Source organism: Orcinus orca, chromosome 17 (assembly GCF_937001465.1).
Source record: "Orcinus orca chromosome 17, mOrcOrc1.1, whole genome shotgun sequence".
NCBI lineage: Eukaryota > Metazoa > Chordata > Mammalia > Artiodactyla > Delphinidae > Orcinus > Orcinus orca.
In genome coordinates this window covers 80,360,783-80,386,844 of record NC_064575.1, presented here as the reverse complement: position 1 = coordinate 80,386,844, position 26,062 = coordinate 80,360,783, and the positions used below count along the sequence as shown (strand labels likewise).

The 26,062-nt window shown below is 49.7% G+C and overlaps 1 protein-coding gene across 2 annotated transcripts in view; it reads left to right on the top strand.

Annotated features, from left to right (window-relative positions):
• Positions 1-1,096: 1,096 nt before the first annotated feature.
• Positions 1,097-26,062, top strand: part of ZFAT (zinc finger and AT-hook domain containing) — a 187,791-nt gene continuing 162,825 nt past the window's right edge. For both annotated transcript variants that reach the window (XM_004265302.4, XM_033419751.2), the window contains exon 1: positions 1,097-1,365. In XM_004265302.4, coding sequence (XP_004265350.1) covers positions 1,347-1,365 — 19 coding nt within the window. In that variant the 5' untranslated portion in view covers positions 1,097-1,346. The remainder of the gene's footprint in view (positions 1,366-26,062) is intronic.

Sequence of the window (26,062 nt, the reverse complement as noted above, 5' to 3'; positions counted from 1 at the left end):
TCAGTAGTTGTGGCTCACGGGCTTAGTTGCTCCGCGGCATGTGGGATCTTCCCGCTACAGGGCTTGAACCCGTGTCCCCTGCATTGGCAGGCGGATTCTTAACCACTGCGCACCAAGGAAGTCCTGGGAGCACTGAGTCTTAACCACTGGAACACCAGGGAGGTCCTGCACCATTTTAGGTTGACCAATTTTTAAAAATATAAGTTGGGTTTAAAAAGAAAACTTTATACATTACTACCATAAATGAAAAACATTGTTAAAAACAAAAACTAACCTTAAAAATACAGGCAACAGGAACTCAATTTATTCAATAAATTACTGTCAGGCTGTTCTAGTTTCTGGGACCAAAGGGGCGACAAAGACGAGATGGAGATAAATTAATGTCAGGCAGTAATTGATACTAGGGAGAAAACAGAAAGTGACTTAGGAGGGTCACTTTGGATGGGGTGGTCTGGGAGGGCCCACCAGGAGATATCGTTTGAGCAGAGATCTGAAGGAAGTGGTAGACCAAAAGGAAGACGAGGTCATTACATCTCAACCAGATACTGTTGCCTGCAGAAAGAAGACTGTGAACCAGATTCAGGGAGACGAGCAAGGGTTAGGGAGGCGTGCTCACACCCAACTGAGACTTTCTGCAAGACAGGAGGACAGAGAGAAGGCATTCTGTCGAGGCGGTTCCAGTTGTTTAATTCAGTCTGGAAGACTAAATCAAGTCGGGTACTCCTAGCGGAAAGCATCCCACTTCAGGAAACACTGCAACCTTTGAGAGGGAGGCAGGCTGTTACCGCCCCGATTGACAAATTAGTAAACTAAAGCCAACAAAAGTTAAATCGCTGGGAACTGGGACCGGAGCGCTGCCGTAACCTCGTACAGCCCAGTGGAGTGCAGGGGTGGGTCCAAGGATGGGCCGGCAGGTAGATGCTGGCTCTGGCAGCACTGTGAAGACTCCCAATCCTCCAATCTGCGTTCCACGCCTCTCGTTAGCCCCTTCCCAGGAGAGGCTCAAAACCCGGAGCTACGGAATCTGCGGAGCGGGACACAAAGCACGACCGCTGGAGCCGAGCATGCGCAGTAGCCCGGCCCTGCCCGGCCGCTCTCGCCGCTGGGGGAGGGTCATCCAAGCCTGACGTCCGCGACGCCGTCGTCAGCGCCCCGGGAAGAGGAGGGCGAAGACTCCATCCGCCATGTTGGATGCCGCAGATTCGCCATAACCGCGCCGGCTCTTTTCTTAAAAAAATAAAAATAAAAAGCGAAGCATTAGCGGAGCGCCCCGCCTTCTCGGTCGGCGCGGGAGGGGGCCCAGAAGAGCCCGAGGCTTTTTTTTCCTCCGCGGTGGGGGCGTTGCCATGGAGACGCGGGCGGCAGGTGAGCCGGGCTGGGGGTTGGGGTGGGGATGAGGTGGGGGTGGGGCGCGGCGCGGCGCGCGGGAAGCCGTTTCGAGCTTGGAGTCGGGTAGAAGCGCGCAGGCCGCTGGGCGGCGGAGGGATCCGCGGCCCAGGGCGGAGAGCGGACGTAGCGGCGTCCTTCGAGGGCACGTTAAATCGCTGGCAGTATCCCGCCGCCTTGGGTTTTTATTAAAAAAAAAAAGTAACGAGGGTGCTAGCGGAAGAACGAGCAAGGGAAAGCAGTGCGCTCGCGCGTGCGGGGCCGTTTCCGGGGCAACGGGAGGGGTCGGGGCGCGCGCTAGCGACCCAGCGCAGGCGTCCTGGCGGGCGGGAGGTTCGAATCCGATGCTGCCGACTCGGTGGCCGCGTGGTCCTTGGCTCGGCCTCCTTGTTGCCTGGCCTCAGTTTCCTCCTCTGTGAAATGGATAGTTCCTTTAGACCCATGTACTTGGCCAGGATGTTTTGAAGGGAAAGGGTTCCACCGAGCTGCTGAAGGAAAGTTTCTTTGTGTCCTGTAGAGGGAGGCATAAACACCAGGGATTAGCTGGTTACTGCTGGTAACCCAGTAATACCCTGTGATAAATTGTGATTTATTATAAATTTATTTATTTTGGCTGCGTTGGGTGTTCATTGCTGTGCGCGGGCTTTATCTAGTTGCGGTGAGCGGGGGCCACTCTTCCTTGCGGTGCGCGGGCTTCTCATTGCGGTGGCTTCTCTTGTTGCGGAGCACACGCTCTAGGTGCGCGGGCTTCAGTAGTTGTGGCTCGCAGGCTCCAGAGCGCAGGTCTAGTAGTTGTGGCGTACGGGCTTAGTTGCTCCGGGGCATGTGGGATCTTCCCAGACCAGGGCTCGAACCCTTGTTCCCTGCATTGGCAGGCGGATTTTTAACCACTGCGCCACCAGGGAAGCCTGATAAATTGTAATTTAGTCTCTACCTGCCGCCTAGCTCTGTGGGCCCTTGTTCCTCACCCTATAAAGTTAAGCTGACATGGCACCTCCTCCAGGCAGCCGTCCCTGGCTTCTTGGGCGACGTGGCCTTTCTGCTGGCTGGATGCAGGACCGCGATGGATCTTCCACTGAACACCTGGTCAAAGCCCTTAAACGTTGACCTTGGGGCTCCTTCCTGTGTAATTAACAGTAAGCATCCACACTGGGGCACTGACCTCATGCTTTTTGCTACTCAGTTTTCCCGACACCTCTAATTTGTGTGTCATTTGCTGACGAGGAACAAAAGTTCAGAGAGGTCAACTTCATACAGTTTAGAAATGGCAGAGCTGAGGCTTTAAAAATCAACTTCCTCTGACTTGGGATGAAATCCAAACTTCTGGGTGCCTGCCTGGCTTGTACTTCTAACCCCTGGATCAGTGCCTGGCCCCGGGTGGGTGCCCAGGGTGCCTTTATTGAATGGAAGAATGAATGAACTATCTGACCGCCTCCTGCCCCCTTCCAGCCTGGTTCCCTGGCAGAGCCCAGTGACTTCGGAAATATAAGCTTAGTGTCACAGGGCTTACCCTCCACAACTGCCCCTCCAGCTTCATCTTCTGAGCCTACGGGTTCATACCAAAGTAGCTATACTGAGTGTCCTGCATGCTGAGGGCTGCAGAAGACACCTAGAGCTTATGTTTGCTGGGTGTTCGGTGCCCAAACCCCGGGGGCACTTTTCTTGGCTTCTTCAGTTCAAGCCAACAGCTTTGCATGACACTCCTCTCGACATGCCAGGTAGGGATGGTAAAGAGTCCTTTGACCCTTGGTCCTGCCCTCATCCCATTGTTGTGTCAGATTCCTGCAAGTGAGTGTGTGTGTGTGTGTGTAGTGATGGAGCAGACCCAGAGCCAGAGTGGTGGGTCAGGAGCCCTGAACTATGCCAGGCATTCTTTCTGACAGTGATGATGTTACGAGTCCAAGCTCGTACTGTTTGCCGCACGACAGGTCAATAAATCGAGAGATGAGTCTTTTGGGCAAGGAATAGTGACTTTATTTGGAAAGCCAGCAGACCGAGAAGATGGTGGACTAGTGTCCCAAAGAACCATCTTACCTGAGTTAGAATTCAGCCTTCTTTTATACCAAAAGTGGAGGGCGTTTGGTTGGTTGCTGCGAAGTTCTTGGTGCCGGAATCTGTTGTTCTCACAGCTGTGCACCTAGGTCTGGTCACAGTGTTCCTATAAACCTCCACGACAAATGGTATCCTGTGTGTCGCGACTTTTTATCTTTGTGTGAATGGAGAAGTGTTGTACCTTTAAAAGTCAGAGCCTTGAGAATGGGCTAACCTGTATATTTTAGGCAACATTCTTAACTTGTAGCAAAAGCAATAGAATACAAAGTTTAAAGGAAAAAAAAACAGATCCAGTATGGAGTCAGATTTGTTCTTCCCTATTACACTCTCTTCTCTGTTTGGTGCCTTCCCTCTCCCAAGACATTGGGCTACTGCTGATGATACACGACATGCACTGCCCACCTCTCCTTTTTTGGAGTTTACTTAACAGTTTTGTTTTTGTTTTTTTTTTTAAACCTGGCACTTGTTGTAGTTTCCTTCAATTTTCAGCTGTGTAATCAGTGACCAAAAATCATGTTTTAAAATACGTTGCTGTTAACTTGCGGTCAGCTAATTCCTGAAAAGAGTCTCCTGTTTTGCTTGGTTGTTGGGTTAACGTAGGAGAGCCGGTAAAATAAATGGTAAGATGGAGTCGCATTTGGTCTCTAAGGTCCAGCTTTTCGATGGTAAGCCAGCCACGATGGTCATTGCCGTGACCTGGAGATCTGTTACCGCACTGCTCCCTTCTCAGCCGGTTTCCCATTTACCTTGTAAAATGGTTTCTGTGTCTTTTCTCCCCTTACTTTACAATTTACATAACAACTTTTCAATGACAGCTATCCTTCAGTAGAATTAAGTTTCTGCCTAGGGCAAGGGCAGTCAAGAATTGGGTATATTAAAAAGACTCTCCTTAATTGCATTTCCTTTGTAGATAGTTTCCTGCTTGCTGCTTCTGAAAACCTCCCCAGCAAGAGGGGCTGATTTAATTATGTAGAAGGGATTTAGCCTAGAGTTGTTTTCTCTTTGTTAGCAGCTGTTTATTCTGTTAAACTTTCACTGTCTTTGCCATTTCTCAAGGGCAGGTGTCAACTTTAAGGGCTGGAACAGTCTGGAGGGTGGAATGAACACGTGCTCTGGGGCCAGAGATCTGCTACTCACCAGATTCCTGACCTGAGGGAGTCACATAACTCGTGGAACCCACCGCTTCTTCTGCGGGAGACATGGTCCTGCCCACGACCTGGGTTATGGCGCACTGTAGATGCTGTGGGCACTGCTGTTTATCCCTTTCACCGAGACCCCAGTCTCTCTGCTGTGCAGCTTAGTGCACTGAGATCTACTTGCTCCTTGAAAACAGTTGTGGTTGGAAAATGTGATAGACTTTGATTGGTTAAAAAAAAATTTATTATTTATTTATTTATTGCTGCACTGTGCAGCTTGCAGGATCTTGGTTCCCTGACAAGGGACTGAACCTGGGCCCCCGTAGTGAAAGCGCTGAGTCCTAACCACTGGACTGCCAGGGAATTCCCATTGATTGATTTCTTTTTAAAAGAAAGAAAAGTAATCTGGGGGTGAAACAAATTGTCATATTAAACAGCTATTGTAGGTTTAAAGTTGCGTCTTTTTTTTCAAGGAACATAAAATATATCATTATATGCTTATAAACAGATTATGCTTGGCATGTTAATAGAAAAAGGATTTTAACTTGGGTAACAGATTTTTCTTCTTTTAAATCATGTAACAAATGGAGCCGCAAATTTTTGAACTCTGGAATCTGGCACGTTTGTGCCCCAGTTGCGTCTGGGCCGAGGCAGGATGGGAAGGGTGGGGACCGGACTTAAGAGGCAGCTGCTGGCCTTGCTGGTGTAGGGAGAGGAGGGGACCAAATCAGCCACCACGTCTGGAGCCAAGGAGCAGGGGGCTTTGGGAGCCGCATTCTGGAAAAGGAGGGTCTTGGAGGTCCTGGCAACCTGGAGGACCTTGTAAGTCAGCCCCAAGCCTCCTTGTAGGGCCGTAGCTGGCTTCCTTCTTTCTGTTAGATATTTTTTTCCCATCTCTGCCAGCAGGCCTCTTTTTCTGAGGCCACCACCACTTCTCTGCCCCTTAGGATTCTCCCTTCCTTCCTCCCTTCCCAACTTCCCATCCTTCCTTCCTTCCTTCTTTCTTCCTTTTTTTTTTCTTCCAAGGAGATTCCTTGGTTCACCCAAATGTTTTTGCCAAAGTTTGTGCCGGAAAGTGAGAATGCAGTCAGATATGATTCGCTGTTTCCTCCTGAGGATCTCACACAGTCCTAGCCGTGGAACCGATCCTTTAGGAGATGGTGCCAGAGACTATGATGGAAGTAAGCCCTGAGAGTTGAAGGCTTGAGGGGGTGTGCTGCACCTAGCCGAGCCACTTAGTTACTGTGATCCTTTGTTGAAAATTACATGGGGGTCCATTTCTGAGCTCTCTGGTCTATTCCATTGATCTATTTGTTTATCCTTCATCAGCACCGCACTGTGAATTACTGTAGCTTTCTAGTAATTTCTGAAGTTATGAGGAATAAATAGGAGGACATTGTTTGGAGGGGCAGAGATGCAGGCAGGAGCAAGACCCAGCATCAGGTGCTGTTACGGTGCATCCCAGAGATGATGACTCTCACCCCACAGCAGTGGGTGTGGGAGTGGAGGTTTGGGGCAGATTTAGAGAAATGGACCAGAGTAAAAACCCATAGGACTGGTGATCGAGTGGATTTTAGCTTAGAGACCAGCCAGCATTCATCTGTGTTTGGTTTCAGGGAAAGAGCAGTGATGAACCAAACAGGCACAGGGATATGAAACGTTCCAGGCTCCATACACACAGCTGTGGTCCATTATTCTCACATCCCTCCTGCAGTGGTAGAGAGAAGAGCTTTTGAATTCTGCTCCCTGTTTTTATTTCTGAGTTGGTGCAGGGCTTGCCGGCTTACTGGAAGCACCTCAGAGAGACCCTTCCTGGGGACTGAGGCCCTTCCCTCCACTCTGAAGAGGCCCCTGGAGCCGAAGTTCTGTGCAGCCCTGCCCCAGGACGGCCATGGGGCAGCTCTTACCCGTCGCTGGGCAGGAGTCAGAGGACCAGAGAAGTTTTGGTTTTACCGGGATGTGGGTTGGCCGGCAGCTGACCCGCCCTGAGCCACTCTTTCTTCCCCAGCCCTTAGTTTTGTCTGTTTCTCTGGGAAGTGTGAGTTGACTGCCTTGGTTAACCTTAGTCTCGGGGGTTCTTACGTGAACGTTCTGGAAATGCTTTAGTCCTCATGACAAAGGAAATGCAGCATTTGTTAACCTTAAACATTGATCTCTTTAAGCTTTTAACTGTATTTTGAATTAAATGATATTGATATTTTTGGAGTTTACAGTCTTTTAGGAGGAACACGTTAAACAAATAAATACATCGTTAAATACATGATTACAGATTGCGGTAATTGCTTCAAAGCGGAGGATGGGGGGGGGAGTGGGCAAGAGAAAATAATGGGGACCTAATTTATATTGAAGGGGATTTAAGAAAAGCCTCTCTGACAAACTGAGGTTGGAACTGAAACTTGAAGCATGAGGTTCTGGATTAAAAAAAAAAAAGTTTGATAAGCAGAAAGCAGGCACTCGCCAGCCCTCTCCACTTTGCAGAATTTCAGGCAGCTCAGGACTAGCTCCCTGAGGCCGGAGTTCTCCTTTGCGCTTTATCGCCCCCTAGGGGACATGCATGGGAAAGGCCCTGCGGAAGTGGAGATAGCCTAGGAGACAGCTGTGCCTGCAGAGGGGGCGGCTGCACGTGGGGACTGGCCTGGCCACCGTGTAGGCGCTGTCCCAGCAGCGGGACCCGTCAGGTATGGCAGGGCATGGCTGAGACCGGGATGCTGGACCTGCAGGGAGGGAGGTCCAGGGGCCGCCGCTGGCTTGGTCAGAGGCAGTGGGAGGAGCTGGCCTCGCCAGGGTCACCTTAAGGCTGCACGAGCTGGAGCCGAGTCAGGGAGGAGGACAGGCTGCCTGACCTTCTAAAGGTCCCTGCCCTGTAAAAAGAGTGGTAGCTGTCCAAACCGGTGAGGGGCAGGTCGGGCACTGGCTGCAAGTCTGGACTCTCTGTCCTTTCCAAGGCAGCAGTCTATGAATTTGGGCCACGAATAAAACCACGGTCACTTTAAATTGTTTTCACGAGCAACATGGCATTATTTGTTTATGTTTCTGGAGTTTGTGTCTTACTCATTTCTAAATGTGCTTCGCTTACATAGTATGTGGTATATATTAGGCATTCATTAAATGTTGAATTGTGAGACTAAGTAAAAAACTACTTTTTTCCCTAGTGAAAAACCGAATAGCCCAGGTATGTGGAGAACACACCTAATGTTTACTTCATATATTGGTTACCAGGAAGAATGGACCAGATCATTCTGGTAGGCTGGAGCTGGGTGGCTGCTGGGGTTTGGAAAATTCTTCTTTTCCCTGTGGCTCTTGCTTAAATTTAAAGCTCTGTTCTGGAATTTGAACAGACCTTAGACACATCTGAATATTAGACAGCAGTTCTTTCTTCTTGAATTAATTTGCAAGTTCAAAATACTTTGTAACTGAGACGACTGGCAGGCTTTCATGATAAGTAAAGCAGGTATTTAAAATTTGATGGAAGTTGGGCTTCCCTGGTGGCGCAGTGGTTAACAATCCGCCTGCCAATGCAGGGGACACGGGTTCGAGCCCTGGTCGGGGAAGATCCCACATGCCGCGGAGCAACTAAGCCTGTGCGTCACAACTACTGAGCCTGCGCTCTAGAGCCCGTGAGCCACAACTGCTGAGCCCGGGCGCCACAGCTACTGAAGCCCGTGCGCCTAGAGCCCGTGCTCCGCAACGAGAGAAGCCACTGCAGTGAGAAGCCCGCGCACCGCAACGAAGACCCAATGCAGCCAAAAATAAATAATAAATAAATGAATAAACTTATTAAAAAAATAATAAAATTTGAAGTTGTGTTTGCACGTTTCCCACATTTTCCTTCAGTTCCTGCCCAGGCTGTTATTTTATCTCCTTTGATTATGACCTCAGGAGCCTGGAGCAGACAGCCAGCGTCTAAAGCCTGTGATGGTAATAAATGGAAATGTCCTCATCTTCTGCCTCTTTTTCAACAGTGCGGACAGTAACTCTGGTCAGCAAGGTCTAAGCTTCCTAATTCCTTGTCTCCATTTTCCTAACTCTGTGGGTCCCAAAGATTTCGGGGTGCTGGAGGCCCTCTCCTGTCTCGCTGGCTGTCAGGGAGTGGCACCTGCAAACCACATTTCTCTGATCTGCAGTGAAAAAGTTGCCAGGTGTCCTGGAAATAATGTGAATACTGGATCTGTGTTCTACTCCAGACTGCAACGTGCTGGAAGTGGGAAATACACACCAGATTTTGAATACTTAGTACGACAGCAACATCAAAAGAATGTGAAATTTCTCATCTCTCTTTTAAAAATGGATTACAAGTGAAGCGATAATATTTTGGATATACTGGGGTAACAAAACATTATTAAAATTAATTTTACTTGTTTCTTTTCATTTTAACGTGGCTGCTTGCAAATTTGAAATCACACCAGTGGTTCTATTTCTTAAAAAAAAATTTTTTTTAATTTAAATGTATTTATTTATTGTTATTTTTGGCTGCATTGGGTGTTTGTTGCTGCACGTGGGCTTTCTCTAGTTGCGGCGAGCAGGGGCTACTCTTCGTTGCGGTGCGCGGGCTTCTCATTGCGGTGGCTTCTCTTGTTGCGGAGCAGGGGCTCTAGGCACGTGGGCTTCAGTAGTTGTGGCACGCAGGCTCAGTAGTTGTGGCACGCGGGCTCAGTAGTTGTGGCTCGTGGGCTCTAGAGCACAGCCTCAGTAGTTGTGGCGCATGGGCTTAGTTGCTCCGTGGCATGTGGGATCTTCCCAGACCGGGGCTCGAACCTGTGTCCCCTGCATTGACAGGGGGATTCTTAGCCACTGCGCCACCAGGGAAGTCCCAGTGGTTCTATTTCTGTGGGACAGCACTGGCCTGGATGGGGCGCTGGGCCTCTTGAGCCATGGTGGCTGCCCTCCCAGAGCTTCTGCAGAGAGCCACACGTGTGTGCGTCTCCCCATGCGGGGCAGTGACCCGTGCACAGGGACCCGCCTGCCATCTGCAGGAACTTGCCCAGTACGTACAGCAATGGTGTGCGTGCTGAGCTGCGTCCACCTGCCTGGTGGGCTGTGTTCACAAGCCCCTTTCACCCATTCTTCCCAGTTCTGCTCTGCACCTGCATCATGTGGAGCAGAGTCCACAAAGCCCTTTTCCCAGGATCCCTCCACATGGTGACCCCTGCCTCCACCGTCCTCATGAGGTCAGCAGGGCGGCTGCAGTTGCCACTGCGGGTTTCCAGCTAAGGACCTACGGGCTCGGGAAGGGAGAGGTCCCTCCAGCCAGGCAGATGTGGCCACGTGGGTGGGGTTTGACCCCCGGAGCCTCTGTCCTGAGGCCCAGTGCTGAAGCCGGTTCAAGGCAGCCCTTTACCTTCTGAAGTTAGGACTAATGGTGCCTCCACCACAGAAAGGAACCAAAATAAAGTAGAACAGCAAAAACCCCAAACCGGAAACTCAGAGGCCTGGTGATGTGGCAGCCCTGGGCATCGCAGTCCCCCTAAAATACATCGCAAAACGGGAGAGGATTTTGCACATTTTGTTTTTCCATGGAAACGATCCCGGAGACTCGGTCGCTTTGGAGGCATGGCGTCAAGAGTTCTGGGGCCACCTCGGTGATTTGCACAAGGGGAGCTGTGGTGTCAGAAGCGTTCACGGGGGCTCCCACATCCTCAGAGCTTCCCACACATCTGCTGGGGCGGGACGGTGCTGCCACTTAGACAACTGGGTGACGGGGGTGCAGTTTCTGTTTACGTAAAATTATTTGTTGTGCTTTCCGAAGGAAAGGGCCCTGGGGCTGCTCTTCAGCTATGATTATGTTAAATGTGAGTAGTAGACTCTATTGCCCGGGGCTCTCACTTTGAGAGTGCTTAAAAATAACTTAGAAAAATTATGTCAAGTTTCAACATGGAAGAAATGCGTATGCATAAAATTATAATGCAGCTGTTGGCCCAGCCTTAATTATAGCTGTTACTGAGCCTTTCTTATTTTATTTTGTTAATCCTGTTTCAACAAAGGAACACCCATGGGCTTTCTCCTTTGCATTTAATAGGAATGTTAACTTTGTGAGCTGTAGAAGGCATGCTCATCAGCGTTTCATGAGCTGCATGGTAATAAGACCACAAATTAGGCTGTGCATTTATTGGAACTTCAGCTCACTGAACCTCAGAGCTGGGAGGGCACCTTGGAGGTGATCCATGAGTGGGGTAGCAGGCGGGAGGGCAGGTGCATAAAGGGCCCCTCCAGGCCATGGGGGAGGCTGGAGCTGTCTGCACACCCTGGCTTCTGTCCAGGCAGCTCTGTCTGTCTCCCTGTAAATTAGCCTCTGGGTGAGGCTCAGAGACCAGGTTCCACTTTAAACCATGCGAAGGCCACTTCCCACTGGGGCCTGGAGAGGTTCAGAGACTAACGCAGACTCCATCACACTGGAGGTGGGGAGCTGGGGCTGGTTAGGGGCTGGGGACCCAGGTCCTGACCCAGACAGGTGCCCTTCTGTGGCTTTCTGTGAGACGGTGCCTCAGAGGTGTCGGTCACCGGGCTGGGAGTGTCCTGCAGTCCTCCTGCAGCCCCAGCAGATGTAGAAGCGGAAGCTCAGGAGGGAGGCCGAGAACACACGGCCAAGGTGGGTTCACGGCCAGGTCTGGGCTTCTCACCTCGCTTTGTCATTTTAAATAAGAGATTCATTTGTGAATCAGAATCCCCTTTTCCCCCTATATCTTTCCCTTAAAAATTTGCTGTTTAAGTTTTAAAAAATTGATGTATAACCTACGCATAGAAAGGTGTGTATCGAAGAGGCGAACAGCTCTGTGCATGTTCACAGACTGAATTCACTGTGAGACCAAACGGAACTGGGGCAGAAGCCCCCGGCCCCAGCCCCGCCAGGGGAAACGCGGCCTGACTCAGTGCAGAGAAGTCGACCCCTTTTGTGCATCAAGCGGTGACTTGCCATTTAGGACAGGCATCAGGCAGGCCTGGGCTGTGCTGCTGCTGTGTGCTCACCTGCCCTGAGACCTAGCAGTCCCCTCCCTGGGCTCAGTTTACTCATTTGCAAATGGGGATAGCAGCCCCTCCCTCACTGGATTAATGTGAAGATTAAGTGGGTGGCGGGCAAAGCACAGCGTCGCAGCGTTAGACCTCGGGGAACGGTAGCCGGATTTTCATTAGGGTCTGTCTGCTCAGTCTTGGGAATGGCTTCATCCTGGGAATGGAGGGTGTAGTGCTCAGACTGGCCACCAGGGGGTGCTGCTGGCACACGTATGGTGCCCACTCTTGCCTGAAGGCCCTGGGTTTACTGTGTGTGTTGGTACCCTTTTTTTTTTGGCCGAGAAAAGCTGATGCCCTGTATGTGGCGGTTCTCTGTCCCCAGTTCTGGATCTCTTGCCAGGCCGTGCAGGGGCACGCATACTAACTATGTGTTCCGGGTGGGCTGGTGGCCCTGCATCTGGCACTCTCATTTTCCAGCTTATGGCTCCCTGAAGTGAGGGCCTGTTGTAAATTATAATAAACACACAGAGGGTAGAGTTCCCTTTTTGGTGTAGCTACGCTTAGTTGTAACAAATCGTTCGGAATGTCTCTCTAGCCACGAGGCGGGGTGCAGAGTGGGGCCCAAGGCTCGTTGTGTCCCTCCCAGGGCCCCACTTCAGTACTCCCTCCTGGAGCAGCGCTGGACCCACGTGGGTGGGCAGATACCGAGGTCAACTTGGAAGGTCTTGGTCAGGTTTTAACTTTGTGTGTTGTCTGCCCGGGGCTCCTTGGCATCTCGCTAACTTCTCTGAGCCCTAGTTCTCTCCATTGTAAATGGGGACGATGATGATAGTGATGCTGATGGTCATGGTGGTGGTGGTGGTGGTGGTGGTGGTGGTGATGGTGGTGATGGTTGTGGTGGTGATGATGGTGGTGGTGATGGTGATGGTAGTGGTGCTGGTGGTGGTGGTGATGATGGAGATGGTGGTGGTGGTGATGGTGCTGGTGGTGGTGGTGGTGATGGTGGTGATGATAGTGGTGATGATGGTGGTGGTGGTGGTGGTGATGGTGGTGATGATAGTGGTGGTGATGGTGGTGGTGGTGGTGGTGGTGGTGATGATGATGGAGATGGTGGTGGTGGTGATGGTGGTGGTGGTGGTGGTGGTGGTGGTGGTGATGATAGTGGTGATGATGGTGGTGATGATGGTGGTGGTGGTGATGGTGCTGGTGGTGGTGGTGGTGATGATGGAGATGGTGGTGGTGGTGGTGATGGTGGTGATGGTGGTGGTGGTGGTGGTGGTGGTGATGGTGCTGGTGCTGGTGGTGGTGGTGGTGGTGGTCGTGGTGGTGGTGGTGGTGCTGGTGGTGGCACCATCTACTTGGTTACTCCACGGGATAGCGGGGAGGATCAAGTGCGGTCACTGACATGCAGATCTTTGTGAACAAAGCAGGCAGTCTAATGTTATTCTGCAGCTGGGGTGGGCAGGGAGGCCGGGGGTGCCGCTTCGGGCCATGTTGTCCTCATGCCCCCCCTCCCATGGCCGACACGTGGGAACTCTCTGAGGACACCCAGCTCTGGGAGCTCCTGTACCTTTCCATGCCTGGCCTCCCCTAATCCAAGGCCTTCTGTGCACCTGGGCCCTCTGTGCACCTGGGCGCCAGCTCACCTGGCCCACGCGTTCAAGCTCTGGACTTGGGCACTTCGAGGCTTGGCCGTCCTCACCTACCAGGTATCTTCTTGTAGCAAGTATAACTCTTGTGTCAAGAATGCCTTTTCCTCATCGATTCTAAATCTGTCACCTTTTCTTTTTTCTTTCTTTTTTGTCACCTGAACACTATGCACTTTTGGTGTCACCCTAATATATCCTTACGAGAGAACGACAGGGACAGGTGTAAGGTTTGATGTCCCCCCCACCTCACCCACACACACAAATGTCTAATCAGCCTCAGGGAGGAATATCAGAACACCGTCAGCTGGGAGACACGTTTTGTCTGTGACCAGAGTTTGCATCTCTGCCGAGTGTCAGCAGCTGTGGCCCTGCGGTCCTTCCTCAGGTGGTGTTTGGCCCAGAGCCTGTCAGACTGTCTGGGGCCCAGGGTGTCTGGGGACCAGTGTCTTTCTCCCCCAAGAGGGAGACCTTATTTTGTCACTTACTGTGCCTCTATTTCTAATGTCAGTGTACATTTTTTTAATCTAATTTTTTCTTGGATTACACATCAGCATCATTGTGGAAGATCTGAAAAACTCAGAGACTATGAAATAGGAAATAAGTAGCATTCAGAATCCGCCTACCCAGAGCCCAGCACTTTGCTGGGTGCTGGGGAGCCAGAGGGGTGGGGAAGGGGTCTGGGGCCTCAGCTCTCTCTGTGTCTGTCCGTCTGTCTGTCTCTCTGTTTCTTCAGACCAGGCTCTCTGGCTTTCCTCCTGCCACTTAACAGTGGTCCTAGTCACCCAGGTGGAAAACCTTTTCTCAGAAGTTGCAAATTGGCAGCTCTCAGGATAGGTGTAACCTGAAGACTTGATTTGTTTGGCCCGCACAGTTTTTTGTTTTTTTTTTTTCAGGAAAATCTCATTTAGTTGCCAGCATTTAAAAATCCACAGATTTCAAATACAGATCCAGCTTCTCAGCCCGTATCAGCGGGACAGGGGACTTCCCGATGGGGCCAGCTTCCTGGGTGCCGTGCCCCGTCCCCGGCCCTCTCGATGGGCCTCCTGCTCTGGAGGCTGGGTGCCCTTGCCTTTCTTGGGCAGGCTCCCGTGGTGGGTGTTCCGAGGACCAGGCCTTGATGCCCCCCGACCTTGACTTTGTCCCCACCTCTACACACTCAAGCCTCCCCGGGGTTGAGGCTCTCCCCTGTTCTGCTCGCTGCTCTCCTTACCTCCTGGATCCGTTCAGCTTCCCTCCCCTGAGAAGCCTTCCCCAGGTGCCTCAGCCACGGGGTTTCTGCGTCCTCCCCATGCCCTCTGGTGGCATGTGTTTAGTATGCTCCTGTATAGACATCCCCACCGCCGCACACATGCATGAATACAACCTGTGTTTCTACCTGATTTTTAAGTCCCTCGTGAGCTGACCAGGTAGCTTTGAAACCATATAGGCTTGAACTTGATCCTCTTAGGCAAGTTATAGCTTCTTCATCTGTAACATGGGATAATAGTATCTTTGTGGCTGACTCATTAGGGCCACTGTGTACAGCTGTGCAGGTCGCACACTGCACAAGGGTACCACCTCCAAGGGGACCATTTCACATCATAGATTTGTATATTCATTATGACAGTTTTCTGCAAATGGTAGTATCTTGTTCTGACAAAATCAGTATATTTGACCACTTTCTGACAGGGGGAACTAGTGTCTTAAGGAAAGGGTGCCTTTTTCCTTTTCTCACAGAGGTGCCTTGCTAGCAGCCCTGCCTGTCAGGGTTACACGTGATAAGGAGTGAAAGTGCCTGGTACTCAGGAAGCGTTTGTCTCCTTCTCTCTTGAAAGCAGGAGGTCATGGAGGTGAGCCCAGAGGCAGGGCCCCCTGGTGTGTTTGTTGTGGGTGCCGAGGGGGGAAATGGGCCCTTACAAGGAAAGAATGAGGGTTAGGAGTCCAGTCTCCCAGGCACTTTGGCCATGCCGCATCTCCATCGGAATCTGGAAATATTCCTGAGTTTCACTGATTCAAAGACTGATTTTAACATTCCTAAAATCAGGTGGTGTCTTACAATTGGTGTGATAAGAACCCAGCGTGTTTTAGTTTATTTGGTAGCATTTTAATCTTTTTTAGTGGTATGTAAAGTATCAGTGCCTCTTAAAATAGATGTTGTCTTAGATTTGAGGAGATACAATAAAGAAACCTATTTCATAGGATTGTTGAGAAGATTGAACGCTCTTAGCATGAGGCTTGCATGGTGCCAGCTCATGGTGAGGGTTTAATGGATTTCAGCTTCCTTTTCTTCTCCCTCTTCCTCTTTGAATGCCCTTATTTTGATTACAGCAAGTTCTCAGTAAGTGTGATGGTGATGATGACGTTATACGGCATACCCACAGCTCATGAAAAGTTCTGCAAAATAAGCTAAATGGAAGGAAAGTGTTTTGTCCAAGCCCAGGCGTCTTTTCCTGAAGATAAAGGAAAAGCGTATTTTTGATTGTAGTAAGCTGCGCGATGCGTAGAGCTTCTCCATTACCTTGGTGTGACCGCGATCTGGCTGCATGCTGCTAAAGTATTTCCACTCCTCTTGGGACGCTGCCAGCTCTTTTGAATTTAATAACTTAAGGGCAAGTGAACAACAAGAAAACAAAAACATAACTCCGAAAGAACTTGCCATCCTGTTCTTCTCATAAGGTAGGCAGGTTAATAGGGCCTTAATTTTGGCTCCTGAGCTCTCTTTCAAGTTAATCAATCCAAGTAAACGATGGTTGAAAAGCAGCGAAGGATGATGTATACTAATGAAGGAGAGGAAGGAAGAGTTTGTTTTACACTGTCACTTTTAAACAGAGGAAGTTAATAGTCTAGTAATGAGCATTTTGTCTTCTTACGGTTATTGATGAACGTTTAAGGCTATCTGTGATCGTCAGTTCCTCTAACACTGAGTGCCTACTGTGTCCCTAGCAGCAGCATCACTAAGAGGATGGATGACATTGGGCTGGGCGGGGCTCTGGCCGCAGGTAGTGAGTGCAGGTGGTATGGAAGGTGCTGGGGTGCAGAGCCCTGCTTCTCACGGAGGTGAGCACAGAGACCTGGACTGGGCCCTGGCTGCCCCCTGTGAGCTACCTCGCTCCACCTCTGTGGGACGTTTGGACCTCATAGGGTGATTGGGATTCGACGGGGTCATGGGTATGTCAAACAGTTATACCCGCCTCTCAAATTTAGTGCCTTTTCCAGAGACTCCAGGCTGGCAGCCGTTGGTATGTTTTGTTGGCTGGAGTATTTTTTTTTTTAACTTTGTATTTTGAAATAATAGTAGATTCACAGGAAGTTTCAAAGATCGTGCAGAGAGGTCTTATATACCCTTTTCCAGGCTTACTCCAATGGTTATGTTTTTGGGAGGGGAGTAAAAAAACATATATAACATAAAATTTGCCATTTTAATGGCAAAATGTGCCATTTAATGTGCCATTCACATTGTCGTGCAATCATCACCACCCTGCATCTCCAGAACTCTTTTTTGAAAAAAAATTAATTAAATTAATTAATTTATTTTTGGCTGTGTTGGGTCTTCGTTGCTGCGCGCGGGCTTTCTCTAGTTGTGGCGAGCGGGTCTACTCTTCATTGCGGTGCGCAGGCTTCTCATTGTGGTGGCTTCTCTTGTTGTGGAGCACAGGCTCTAGCACACAGGCTACAGTAGTTGTGGCAAGTAGGCTCAGTAGTTGTGGCTCGCGGGCTCTAGAGCGCAGGCTCAGTAGTTGTGGCGCGTGGGCTTCGTTGCTCCGCGGCATGTGGGATCTTCCCAGACCAGGGCTTGAACCCTTGTCCCCTGCATTGGCAGGCAGATTCTTAACCACTGCACCACCAGGGAAGCCCTTTCCAGAACTCTTTCATCATCCCAACCCAGTGGTTACATCTTGTGAAACTGTTGTGCAATATTAAAACCAAGAAATTAATGTTGGTACAATGGGCATGTATGGTACATTTTTACCACATGTGTAGATCTGTGTAAACACCCCTGCAATCAAGATGCCGAACTGTTTGTCGACATTTTATCAGTTTGAGTGAAGTGGAGAAACCTTGTGTCCCTTCATTTATTTATTTATTTACTTTTTGGCCTTGGGGTACAGCTTGCAGGATCTTAGTTCCCCGACCAGGGGTCGACCCTGGGCCCTCAGCAGCAAGAGCACTGAGTCCTAACCACTGGAGCACCAGGGAAGTCCCAGCCTTGTGTCCCTTTACCTCCCCTGTTTATAATTGTCATAAAAGTTTCTTCTGCAGACGTTGAGAACCACATCAGACAGAGTTATACTTTTTGTTTAATGGTCAAACGTAATTTAGGAAATCAACAGGAAAAAGGAAATCTGATGTATTTGCCCATATTTTTACACTTTCCTTTGTTCATTTTACCTTTCTTGATGTCGCAGGAGTCATTGTTTTAGCATTTTCCTTCTGTTTAGAGAACTTCCTTTGGTCATTCTTGTAGGTTGGGTCTGCTGGTGACAACTTCTCTTTCTTTTCCTTCATCTGGGAATGTCTTGGTTTCTCCTTCATTCCTGAAGGATGGTTTTGCTAGGTGTAGGATTTGGGTGGCCAGTTCTCTCCTTTTTGCACTTGAAAAATGTGCCACTTCCTTCTGGCCTCCACGTGTCTAAGGAGAAGTCTGCTGTCAATCGTATGGTTTTTCCACACAGGAAACTGGGTTTTTTGCTAATTTCAGGTTTCCTCTCTGTTTTTAGTTTTCAGAAGCTTGATTATAATGTGTCTTGTCATAGATTTCTCTGGGTTTACCCTGTTTGGACTTTGCTCACCTTCTTGACTTTGTGGCTCTGTCTTTTGCCAACTTTGGGGAATTTTCAGCCACTATTTCTCTGAATACTTTCCCACCCCACTGTCCTTCTCCTTTCCTGGGACTCTAGTGACACAAATGTTAGACCTTTCTTTGGTTCCGGTCCCACAGGTCCTTGAGGCTGTCTTTGTTCTTTTTCAGTCTATTTTCTCTGTTATTCAGATTGTATGTTTTTTATTGTTCTATTTTCAAGGTCACTGATTCTTCTAGCAGGGGTGGGGATGGGCTGCAGTGTTGTCTGTGGGGTTTGAGTGTTGCAGGATGGCTATTGCCTAAAAGGTTTCTGTCTTGTGAGGCTGTCCCTTTCCTGGCCCGTTGGCCAGTGAGAGCAGGCTCTTGCTGGAGCTGTTGTTTCCTGTGCCTGTTGGTGCTTCTGCTTCTGAGTTCGAGCGGGTGAAGGGAAAGCCCCGGGCACTTACTGTCTCAGGTTGCAAGGTGGTTTGTTAGCTGCTCTGCCACCTTCTCTCCGACTTTCACAGTCTTATGTGTATTTTATCTGTGACGTCCAGGGTTTTTTGGTTGCACTTAGTGGGAAGAATAGGGAAAAGTATATCTGCTCCATCTTTCCAGAACTTTTTGCCACAATATATAGTTTTAAAGACTTTATTTTTTTTAGGGAAGTTTTAAGTTTTCAACAAAACTGAGAGGAAGGTACAGATCTCCCATATCCCCCCTGCCTACACGTATGCACAGCCTCCCCTGTTATCAACATCCCTACCAGGGTGGTGCATTTGTTACAGCTGGAGAACCTACACTGCCACATTGTCATCACCCGAAGCCCACAGTTTACGTTAGGGTTCACTCTTGCTGTTGTACATTCTGTGGGTTTGGGCAGATATGTAGTGACGTGTATCCATTATTATGGTATCATGCAGAATATTTTCACTACCCTAAAAATCCTGTGTGCTCTGCCTGTTCATCCCCTCCACCCCAAGTGTGGCCACCTTTTTACTGTCTTTTTACTGGAGATCTTTTTACTGTCTCCATAATTTTGCCTTTCCCAGAACGTCATATAGTTGGAATCATACAGTATGAAGCGTTTTCAGATTGGCTTCTTCCGCTTAGTAATATGCATTTCAGGCTCTTCCATGTCTTTTCATAGTTTGATAGCTCATTTTTTTTCTTTTAATTGAAGTATAGTTGCTGTACAGTATTATGTAAGTTTCAGGTGTACAATGTAGTGATCACAATTTTTAAAGGTTATACTCCATTTGTAGTTATTATAAAATATTGTCCATATTCCTGGTGTTGTACAGTATATCCTTGGAGCTTATTTTATCCTTAATAGTTTGTACCTCCTACTCCCATACCCCTGTATTGCCCCTTCCCCCTTCCCAATAGCTCATTTCTTTTTAGTGCTGAATGACATTCCATTGTCTGGAGGTACCACAGTTTATCCATCTGCCTACTGAAGGACATCTTGGCTGCTTCCAAGCTTTGGCAGTTAGGACAAAGCTGCTATAAATATTTGTTTGTAGTTTTTGGTGTGGACACACATTTTCAACTCCTTTGGGTAAATACCCAGGAGCACGACTGCAGGATTCTATTGTGAAGTACGTTTAGTTTTATAAAAAACTATCAAACTGTCTTCCAAAGTGGCCGTGCCGTTTTGCATCCGCATGAGCAACGTAGGAGAGATGTGTAACCACATCCGTGTGCGTTGGGAGCCTTTAGGCCACGCAGGCCGCCACATCCCTCCATGTCCCGTTATCTAACCCCTGACGGCTTCTGCCATTTCTGCCAGTTGCCTTCCCACGTGGAGGGCCTTGCCGTGTAGGACCTGTCCCTGGGGCTACCTTCCCGCCGCTTCCTTCTCTTACCCCCATGATGCCCTGCTGGGTTTTTGTCAGCTTTCATTTGGAAGAAGCACGTTTCAGGGTGTGGCTGGGAGTCCGTGTCTCTGAGTAGGTCCCCGCAGCTTTCCTCCCTCCTCCTGGTCTCCGATGGTCTGGCCTGGCCTCGGGTAGATGCGAGGGCCCTCACGTGGGCCCTCGCTCTCTTGGTGCTTGGAAGGAGGAAGTTGGGATGTCGGGACCAGCTTACCTGTGCCATCTCCCTTCCCCAGAACCCTCTGATGCCTGTGTGTTTCCAGTGAATCTGGCTGCTGTGTTTGTGTCACGCCAGTGTCATTAAACCCAGACTGAAAAGCACCACAGGGCGGACTTCTGTCCTGGGCTACCTCTCCAGCCCTTTATACTGTGAGTGAAGGAGTCAGTGCCGGGCCCACGGGTACGCAGCCATTCAGGGGCTGGGATCCCGGACCCTGCCCGCCCAGTCCCGGCTGTCCCCACGAGACCTCGCACACTTTGAGGCTACTTCTAACGTTGCTTCTGTCAGAAAACGATTTTGAGTTTCTGCTCGGGATCCCTGAGACCCCCAGGTCAGCGACACCAGATACCCCGTCCCTTCCTTATGTGTGGAGCTCAGCACTGGGGGGTGGTGGGAGGGAGGAGGGCCCAGGGCATGGGGGGAGATGGGGCAGCGGGCAGCAGAGGCGTGTGCGTGGGGTGTCTCTGTCTCTTTCTGTTCCTGGACGCGCAGCAGAAGCTCTGTGCTCAATGACGCTGTTCTTCTCAGGGGGATGGGCAGGTGGTTGTCTCTGCTCCATGTGCTTCTGTGTTGCCTGTTACACAACGAGCGCGGATTCGCCCTGCGACTTCTGTAATAATTAATAATAATAATTTACAAGGTGGCTTAAGGGCCGAGAGACCTGGAATGCCTGGATCGCGTCCTGCTCTGGTCGTCCCACCCTTGAGTCCCCGCAGGAGATGCACTTACAAAGGACAACAGCAAAAAGGAAAGGACGCCCTTGATTGTGTGCTGGGCCGGACGTCCTGTGAGCGGCCGGAGCACACGACTTCAGCTCAAGGCTGGACTGACCTTCTCGCCTGTTTACTCGAGGGCCTGAGAATGGGGAGGGGCCCCTCAGGAGCAGGTCAGCTCCAGCCGACGTGTGGGCTGCCCGTTGCCAAAGGAGGAGGGGGGAGGGAGGCCTGGCCACGCCATGCCGTGACCTGTCAGCTCCCGGTGGCCGTTCCTAGGGTCAGAGGGGCCCAACCGCACTCCCGGGACCCACAGGCCCTCCAGTTCATGACCTTCCTCTGGGAGGAGTGGTCAGAGGCCCTTGTTCGTCTCTGGTTCCTAGGCAGGGGTGAGCAGGTAGGGGGTCAGAGGTTGCAGACAGGACCTGGCTGTTCCTGGCTGGGAGTGTTTGCAAATCAGAATTCAGAAACAAGGACTTTATGCAGTTATTTTAAGATTTTTCCTTTTTAACAGTACAGAGTAGCTGATTAAAAACTGGCAAAAGTTCATGGAAATTAGATGCTCAGACCCCAGACCTCTGTGATTTTCCTTGTGCTGAACACGTCATTTTCCCTTTGAATCCTTTTGTTAAGGACGGGTACACAGTAATTGAACCTAAAGATGCATCCAAATTGTGGCATCTTCATCAGAATTTGCTGACAACATAATTATGATTATATTTCAGGGCATAAGATCCAGTTTTTTCATATTAGTCTACCATAAAAAAATGAAAAGAGCTGCTTTGTTGTTATTTTGGTAGGTTAACAATTCTTAATATTTGTGGGATGCGGCCTGATCTGACACTTTCCTTGCACGTTTTGGCATCTTGCTGATACACCGCTGTATGAACATATCTAAAGAGTGCACAGTTTCCCTCCTTGTCAGAGGCCTGGGGGCGGTTCGTAGAGGATGTTCCAGAGGGAACACTGCCGGGGCTTCTGAACAGGCCGCTCCTAGTACAAGACTGCACGGCTGGGAGCACAACTGGCCCCCACTGGCCCGGTGTGGGAGGCTCCTGTAGTCCCGCTGGCTGTTCCCTCCCAGCTGGGAGGGGCCGTGTTCCCTCCCAGCGCTGACCCCGGAAGGACCGAGTGGCCCATCGGAGACGCTGGGCCTGGCTCAGGTAAAGCTGGGCTCTGCCTCGAGGTCAGCCTCTCCGAACCCCAGTCCTGCCCCTGTCGCGTGGGGACGAGAGTCGTGGCGGGCCGGGAGGTGGGGGAGTGCGTGAGGTCATGTTGTGGGGTGTGGCCTGGAGCCCGAGTCAGGGCCGCTTTCACAGGCCATTCAGTGCCTCCTCCTGGAAGCCTTCCAGGCACTTTAGCCGAGGATCTCTGCCTTCCCTCTTCCCACCGTGTCTGTTGTTTGCAGCACCGGTCTTGGCTGGCTTGCACATTCCTTGAACGCCTTTCCTGGCTGGGCTGGGGGACGTGGCCTTGAGCAAGAGGCCGCCCTGCCTGAGCTGCTCAGCGCTCATCACTGACTCCTCTGTTTACCTGTTACCTCACTTCTCAGGAGGTCTAGCAACCTTCCTGAGTTTTAAAACTCATATAGGCTCATTGTGGAAAATCCATACGTGCCTATAAAGAAGAGTCCGGCAGGCAGGATCTTGCTGTATTTCCTTTCAGCCTGGCCGTCTGTTCTTCCATCCATCTGCCCGTAAACCACGTCTCCCCATTGGGAACAAAGTCACGTACGTACCGAGTTGTGGTGTGTCCCACTCTGTAGAGTTGAACGTTTATTCTGAGCATTTTCCGTGTCACTCAGGTTCTTCGAAAATATGATTGTCAGTGGCTGCGTGGAGTTTCTCTGGGCTGTGCCCTGACGTGCCCGCTGCAGAGCACGCGGGGGCTTCTGGGGCTTGACAGGGGCCTCCGTGCTGGGCATCTCTGCGCACAATCCTGTCCGCGTTGCGGATGCTCCTGAAGACTGGATCTCGAGAAGTGGAGCCGCTGCTCAGAAGACACGAGCGGGCGTCTTCGAGGGCTCCTGGCCCCTTCGCTGGTGGCAGGGCGTGTTCCTGTCAGCCATTCCGAGTGCGGGCCCCGCGGCGGGGCTGCTGAGCCGGGCTCCCCGGGACCCGCTGGCTTCTGTGGTCTCAGTGCAGATGCCGGTCCCCCATGCTGTCTCCCTCGCATGCTCCTCTGTGACAGTTGTCCTTGCTCATGTGTGCTTGTCTCTGCCTGCACCTCGGGGACCCCAGGCCCAGCACTGGACGCACGGTGGGCATTCGGGAGATGTACTGATTGATGGCAGATGGCCAAGGCCAGGCGGCACTCCGGGCTGCTCAGGCCTCCAGGCTCTGTGGGACACGGGGCAGTAGGTTAGTTACAGCTGATGCCAACACTTGGTCACATGCAGATGCAAAAGTAGTTGTATTTGTTTGGTCTCCAGACAATGCCTGGTGTGCCTGGGAACTAAGGGACCCCTCACAGTAACCCTGTGGTCCCCGGCAGCGCTGCTCTGTTACGTGTCGCAGAATTCCCTTTCTCCTGAAAGCATAACGGGAATCAAGAATACGTCCTGGTCTGTAGGGAAATTGTTTCAGTAAAAACCCTAAGATGCCATTGTTCTGGGCGTGTCTGTTTCCTCCGTGGGCTGGTGGCCTCCTCTGTGCAGGACCTCATGCCTGATTCATCTTTGCGTCCCTGGTGCCTGCACTGGGGCCCACCCTGTGGCCGCTGCTCTGTGGATGCCGAAATCACCAAGAAAGAACTTGATACGTGATTTGGGGATTATGCTCCGCTCTGTAATGATTTTCATTTCAGACTCAGTTGGCTACAGGGATAAGCGTTTTAGCTGTAACTTGGAGGCACTCAGCTCATGGTCTGTAGCCAAACAGAGTTCATGTCCACAGCAGGTGGCAGAGAGTCTGGGTTTGACCTGGGCAGGTTGCATCTTCTCCCCGTCTCAGTTTCCTCCGCTGTGGAACGGGGGTGACAGACCCCCTTTTGCCTAAATCATAGGGTCGTCATAGGATCAGCAGGGTGCACGTTGAAAACCACATGGCCTCTTATGAAGAAAAAAGCTATCACTTAGTCTCTTCCTGTTTTGGAAGCATTTTGGGTTCCTTAGGAATCAAGCATTTCTTGGAAAAAAATAAAATATCGATTGACGGTATTCATGAGAGATTTTCATTGACGAAGCAATGTTCTGCTTTGTTAAATTTCTGTTTCATGTGCCATTTGGTGGGAAAGAATTCTCGTAGGTCATTATCTCACCTGCTTGTTCATGGAGAAAACCCTTTCTCTGAAGGCAGAGAGGGCCTCATTTCTGCGACGGGGCCTCGCGGGCTCCATCCTCATTGTGGCGGCACCGTGTAGGTCCACTGCTTTGCCTCCTCGTCTCCTTTCTGGTCTTGCTGTAAAGAGGAGGAAAATGGGGTCGGGGAGATTGGGGGAGTGGCGATCAAGAGAGATTTTTGTTTGGTTTTGTGGTAAGATGGGAGCAGTCATGGCGTGCAGAGGGCAGCAGAGTATAATTGCTTTACAATGGTGTGTTAGTTTCTGCTTTATAACAAAGTGAATCAGTTATACATATACATATGTTCCCATATCTCTTCCCTCTTACGTCTCCCTCCCTCCCACCCTCCCTATCCCACCCCTCCAGGCGGTCACAAAGCACCGGGCTGATCTCCCTGTGCTATGCAGCTGCTTCCCACTAGCTATCTACCTTACGTTTGGTAGTGTATATATGTCCATGCCTCTCTCTCGCTTTGTCACAGCTTACCCTTCCCCCTCCCCATATCCTCAAGTCCATTCTGTAGTAGGTCTGTGTCTTTATTCCTGTCTTGCCCCTAGGTTCTTCATGACATTTTTTTTTCTTAAATTCCATATATATGTGTTAGCATACGGTATTTGTCTTTCTCTTTCTGACTTACTTCACTCTGTATGACAGACTCTAGGTCTATCCACCTCGCTACAAATAGCTCAATTTCGTTTCTTTTTATGGCTGAGTAATATTCCATTGTATATATGTGCCACATCTTCTTTATCCATTCATCCGATGATGGACACTTAGGTTGTTTCCATCTCCGGGCTATTGTAAATAGAGCTGCAATGAACATTTTGGTACATGACTCTTTTTGAATTATGGTTTTCTCAGGGTATATGCCCAGTAGTGGGATTGCTGGGTCATACGGTAGTTCTATTTGTAGTTTTTTTAAGGAACCTCCATACTGTTCTTCACAGTGGCTGTATCAATTTACATTCCCACCAACAGTGCAAGAGGGTTCCCTTTTCTCCACACCCTCTCCAGCATTTATTGTTTGTAGATTTTTTGATGATGGCCATTCTGACTGGTGTGAGATGATATCTCATTGTAGTTTTGATTTGCATTTCTCTAATGATTAATGAAGTTGAGCATTCTTTCATGTGTTTGTTGGCAGTCTGTATATCTTCTTTGGAGAAATGTTTAGTTAGGTCTTCTGCCCATTTTTGGATTGGGTTGTTTGGTTTTTTGTTATTGAGCTGCATGAGCTGCTTATAAATTTTGGAGATTAATCTTTTGTCAGTTGCTTCATTTGCAAATATTTTCTCCCATCCTGAGGGTTGTCTTTTGGTCTTGTTTATGGTTTCCTTTGCTGTGCAAAAGCTTTGAAGTTTCATTAGGTCCCATTTGTTTATTTTTGTTTTTATTTCCATTTCTCTAGGAGGTGGGTCAAAAGGATCTTGCTGTGATTTATGTCATAGAGTGTTCTCCCTATGTTTTCCTCTAAGAGTTTGATAGCTTCTGGCCTTACATTTAGGTCTTTAATCCATTTTGAGCTTATTTTTGTGTATGGTGTTAGGGAGTGATCTAATCTCATACTTTTACATGTACCTGTCCAGTTTTCCCAGCACCACTTATTGAAGAGGCTGTCCTTTCTCCACTGTACATTCCTGCCTCCTTTATCAAAGATAAGGTGACCATATGTGCCTGGGTTTATCTCTGGGCTTTCTGTCCTGTTCCATTGATCTATCTTTCTGTTTTTGTGCCAGTACCATACTGTCTTGATTACTGTAGCTTTGTAGTATAGTCTGAAGTCAGGGAGCCTGATTCCTCCAGCTCCGTTTGTCGTTCTCAAGATTGCTTTGGCTATTCGGGGTCTTTTGTGTTTCCATACAAATTGTGAGGTTTTTTGTTCTAGTTCTGTGAAAAATACCAGGGGTAGTTTGATAGGGATTGCATTGAATCTGTAGATTGCTTTGGGTAGTAGAGTCATTTTCACAATGTTGATTCTTCCAATCGAAGAACATGGTATATCTCTCCATCTGTTTGTATCATCTTTAATTTCTTTCATCAGT